Below are 5,359 nucleotides of genomic sequence, written 5' to 3'. Positions count from 1 at the left end.
ATTGGTGTTTGCCACTTAAGACCTTCACAATAGTGCACATAATTATTCTTTACATCACTGTTCAAGTGAAAGCAGACATCAATTGCAGGGGGTGAAAGCCTTGATTCCGAGAAAGACATTACAATGAATTCAAGGAAGACACAAGTAAAAATTTTTGTGCATATTTGCCCATATTGTTTACGTGATTACCTTACCAAATGACCACTGTTTGACATGATGCCCTCATGAGCACTTTTGAATCATCAAGATTACACTGTCACTGCACTCTGATTAGACTTTATACTGATTCTAAATGCATCCACATATTATTTCACTCCAAGTGAAACACGGCTAAATTGAAACTATTCCATGAACACAAGATATGACAAGCTTTAACCTAAGCAATCATATTTAGTAAATTATAAATCGCTATGATTACATATCATTCTTCATATGTAAAATCAATTCTGACCTTATTAATATTACATATTAATAAGGTCATATTAATACATATTAATATGGTACCATAAAGTACAATGTAACCACCCATCTAGGCAACACATGAGCATAACGCACTTGAGCATATACTGTAAGTGTACCTCAATGAACATCAATTGTAGAACAGAGGATACAAAACAATAAGCCACATCGAACCACAAGCATATGTAATCAGCCTTGTATTCACAACGACCATGATGAATTTAGGATCAGAAATCCTATTAATCGATTTAAGACTTTAGCAAATAATTTTGTCGAAACACATCTTAAGCACATTTATGGTCCCGCGGAATATGTATACACAATCTAAACTTTAAAAGCGGTGTTTCATCGCTTAATAAACGTTCGTCATTTTTCACAGTTGTCACGGCAAAACCAAATTTCATACTTCTTTAGCCCAAAATAAAAATAATAAAAATTGAAAAAGATTATTACAGTACCTTGGTGTACTCCTCCCATTATGATAGTATATTTGATAGCAACAGCAGTAAAATTAATTAACGGGTATAAGATATTGAATTATTATTATTATTATTATTATTATTATTATTATTATTATTATTATTATTATTATCATTATCATTATAACCATCTTCATCATCATTACTGCTACTACTACAGAACTACCAGGCTACTGCTTATTCCAGTGGAATTACTACTACTACTAAGTTAGACCAAATGGGAGAAGTATCTCTTGTTCATAGGTGAATCAGACCTTTTTTCTGATAATTACATACAATGGTATTGAAAATACCATAGATATCAAGTCATTAACTCAGCAAGTCTTTATTGGCTCATTAGGGCCGAAATGTTACGAGTTAAATTCCCTCTGCGCCGCGCCTGTCCTGTTATGGTGTGATACACGGGGTTGCTGGATTGCATCATCGTGAACAAGCTTCCCCAAACACTATAAATAGAATGACGTCACTTCTGACCAGCCCTCTTACTACTAAATGCCAGAGCGAGTCTCCCATATAAAGGGGTGATGCAACACATCGGCGATATCTGTAAGTTTCCCTTCAGACTAAAGAAGCCCACAAACGAGAACAGGAGTATAGCGTTTTGCGCTCTCCAACATAATATTTAACCGAGAATATTTAACCATCTGAAAGGTAAGTACGACAGTACTATTTTGTCTGAAGCAGGTCTAGTCTCTCATTGTCGGGTTTAAACTACGGATTCCCTCGCTAGTTCCCACAGCATGGGACGTTTAACCGAAGGTAGAATGTAGGCTATGGCACTATATGCTGGTTCATTCATCAAAGCCAACGCGTTGTAAACGAACAGTGCTATTTCTAATTACAGCAGGTAGCCTGCTAGCTATGCGAATTGATTTAAAATTTTTTCACACTGTTCTCTCATGAAGTTTGCTACATTTGTGTTGATGGAATGTTCTGTATAAACTAACCATTGTCATTTTAGTTACTTTGTTTAAAACAATCCGTTCTATGCGGTTTTGGCATCTGGAGTTGAAAGTAACGCTATAGCCTAGAGCTTTATATTTGTAGCAAGAGTTGCTATGACGTTAAATTCCTGAAGACACAAAAGGTAGTGTATTGTTCTTATATTCCGTAACTGTTTTTTGACTTTTTAAACATACCGCTAACTGTGTCAAACGAGGAGGTTCACAATTCTTTGATTGGTGTAAAAACCGAGCAGTGTTCTTTGACGGAATTGCGTCGCCATAACACCTGTATAACCTGTATGTTCCAATCTGAATCGTTTACGTGAGAGTGCACCAACAGGAGTTTTTAGTTCACACGCAGGTGGTAGCGTGATCATAACTGCGCCGGTAGGTTGTCGTCGGCTGTTAGGAAACTTCGTAGATTAAAGAAGAAACATTGTGGACTGTCGAACTACGGTTGTTAGCTAATCGTTTATTGACGACTCGGTTTCCAGCTACAGAGTCGTTACATTGGCTATAATCTACAGCCCGGCTCATATAACATTTTTACCCCGTTCGTTCAAGCTAAGTGAGAAGTAATTTGCGCAAAAGTTGGTTAGACTGTGGTAGCCTATTATTTACTGACACGTGTAGGGAGAAAGAAAACATATCATTTTCATTGTTAACAGTTGTCATCTTATACATTCCTCGAATAGTTAACCTGCTTGCATATTACTGACCGAACAGCGCTAACTAATCAGAGTCCGTATACACATTAACACGACAGCAGTTCCCTCTCCTTACTTTTCTTGTCGAGAGTTGTCAGATATGAACTAAAGTCATTGTAGCCTACTGTGTTTTTATTATTCTGCACGTTTGCTGAAACAGCCTGGTTAAGCTTGTCTGTGCTGAAAAGGAAGTATTGGCGTGGGTATTTTTCAAAATCTTTTGGGAAAAGAACTTTCCCATTACCCACCATTCCCCGTTGAAAAATAACAATGTCTCCTTTCTTTTATTTTATGAGGGGAGATTTTGAGACGTTATCTCGAAATTATCCACAGACACATCCAACAGGATTATAAATGTAAATGTAATGAGGATTAGACGACTATAGCTGCAAGATGATTGTACAAGAGATTCTAATATCACAAGCAATTTTTAAAATGAGACTTTCCAAACTAGCCCATGCCTTGTTGTAGATCTAAATGTGATGTCTATTTATTTTACCATTTCAGTCCACGCTTTTAACCATGAATGTTTTTAGTTAAAATTTTCAATGAAGTTAATCGCCTTCTCGCACGGGGTGTCGTAATTAGCGCAGAGTTTCCCACATGTCGCAAGTGAATAGTCTGAATATAGCGCATCGTTTTCTTTGTTTCAGTAAACAGTATGATGCTTCAGCATCCTGGACTGGGTCCCTCGGAGATCAGCGCGTCTGCACTGGTACCTTGCTTGTCCCCACCGGGTTCACTCACACTGGAGGACTTCACCAACTTCACGCCGCTGGTTAAGGAGGAGCTGCGCTTCGCCATTCAGAACAAACGTCTGTCGAACGGGCTGAGCTCCGTGATGAGTGACTGCACCAGCCCGACCTCGGAAAGAACCACCGAGCTCCCGGTTAAGAGAGAGGTAAAAACTATCTACAACAGGCTCTTTTTAAGTTAGGATAGATATGTACTAAAAGTAAAGCGTTTCAAATATTTTTACTACATACTTTGGTTTTGGCAAATGAAACTATCCTTTACGATGTTAAATGGTTTCATGGGAAAGTTTAGAATATATGTCTATGGCTAAACCCACGGCTTTACAGTAGGATATAAAGAACATGCCCAAACATACATGACATAATGAAGGGTGACAGAGGTAGTCGGCATTTTCTTTTGATCTCAATATCTATACTCTGACGGGCTTTTTTGGATTTTTCAACATGTGTCAGAAAGTTTGTGATATTTCCATTTGCAAAGTTGGATGACTGCACTGTACATTAAGTACAAACAAAATACCTCTTACTAATTACCTCAGAACTCTGTCAGGTTCAGACATGCCCTGTATTGCAGTCTTTTGTAATGGTGGAAGTGCTAGACAGTTGCAGTTCTTCCAGAGATCAGTGGTTGTTCAGTGGATCAAATTGTTTTGTTACTGACATGTCAAAACTTCCAAGAAATTCCCTCAGCATATATATGCTTGTCTTTTTTTCTTTTGAATTTGTATTCTGCAATCAGTTAAAAAAAATGCTGTCATCAGCCCATGACCTTTCTGAAGATGTTAAACGAAACATATGTATTTCAGATCACCCCAGAGGAAAATGAGAGGAAGAAAAGAAGACGGGAAAGAAATAAGATAGCTGCTGCTAAATGCAGGAATAAGAAGAAGGAGAAAACTGACAGTCTACAGAAGGTAAGTTAAACAATTTGGAAGCACACCAATAGGACTTTGGTGGGTTTAAGTCCTCAGTCCATATGAACAATTGACATGGGGATCTGGGATTTTGTTTCCATTTAACTACGTTAGGGTTAAGAGTTTGTTTTAGTTTATTATCTGAATAAAAAAGGTTAAACCAGACATGTCAAAGTCAAAGTCAACTTTATTGTCAATTCTCCAATATGCACAGGACATACGGAGGATTGAAATTGCGTTTCTCTCAGGCCCACGGTGACAATACAACAGTTCGACATAACACAATGAAGACATGTGCCTCCTAGTTGAACAATTATGAAACATTGGTAGTATTGGTATCCTGTTGTCATGCCTTGTACTGACAGGAATATTTTTTTTTTCATTTTGCATGGTAGTGAGAATCTACCAGTTTCATCAATATTCAGTGTATGTGCACAAACCATGTATGGACCTTCTGTCCACTTGGGTTTGTCTCACCTGCATTTGTAATGCCTTTTTAAATGAGAAAAAATCATTATTGGCGATCAGGGCCTAGGCAGGAAAGTCTGACTCGTTTGGAAAGGCTAACTTCATTGTGTCCAATTCTTTCTCCTCAGGAGTCAGAGAAGCTGGAGACCATCAACGCAGACCTGAAGGCACAGATTGAGGAGCTGAAGAGCCAGAAACAGCAGCTGGTGTACATGCTTAACCTTCACAGACCCACTTGTATCGTCCGCGCTCAGAACGGTCAGACACCTGAAGACGAGAGGAACCTCTTCATCCAGCAGATAAAAGAAGGGACCCTGCAGGGCTTGATGGTGCCCCCTGCTGGACTAACACTCACCTCAGTGCCCACCTCATGTGGGCACCACTGACTCATGAACTAGTTGGGGTGAGGGCGTCTCATTCCCCATGCTACCTGCTACATAAAGTCCTTCTGTCACAACCCAGGGCTTCGCACTTTCCACTCTTGATCTTAGTGACTGTTGCAGAAAAATGGCACAGACATCAGAAGATGACGCCCAGTGTTGGGGGAGACCACAGCATGTCGAGGAGCTGTCATGGGACTAAAGGAGCAAAATAATGCGATATTTAATTTTTTTATCATTTTACTTAACTTTT

At 38.9% G+C, this 5,359-nt stretch overlaps 1 protein-coding gene across 1 annotated transcript in view; it reads left to right on the top strand.

The window, feature by feature from the left end:
* The first annotated feature begins 1,481 nt into the window (after nt 1-1,481).
* atf3 (activating transcription factor 3) overlaps nt 1,482-5,359 on the top strand; it is a 5,537-nt gene continuing 1,659 nt past the window's right edge. Inside the window, exons 1-4 of the mRNA XM_036550615.1 lie at nt 1,482-1,589; nt 3,243-3,490; nt 4,151-4,258; nt 4,855-5,359. The exon at nt 4,855-5,359 is cut by the window's right edge and continues 1,659 nt beyond it. Coding sequence (XP_036406508.1) covers nt 3,251-3,490; nt 4,151-4,258; nt 4,855-5,112 — 606 coding nt within the window. The 5' untranslated portion in view covers nt 1,482-1,589; nt 3,243-3,250 and the 3' untranslated portion in view covers nt 5,113-5,359. The remainder of the gene's footprint in view (nt 1,590-3,242; nt 3,491-4,150; nt 4,259-4,854) is intronic.

The sequence above is a fragment of the Megalops cyprinoides genome, chromosome 17 (assembly GCF_013368585.1).
Source record: "Megalops cyprinoides isolate fMegCyp1 chromosome 17, fMegCyp1.pri, whole genome shotgun sequence".
In the NCBI taxonomy this organism is placed as follows: Eukaryota; Metazoa; Chordata; class Actinopteri; order Elopiformes; family Megalopidae; genus Megalops; species Megalops cyprinoides.
The sequence above is the reverse complement of the archived record's forward strand: the minus strand, read 5'-3'. Positions and strand labels throughout refer to the sequence as shown.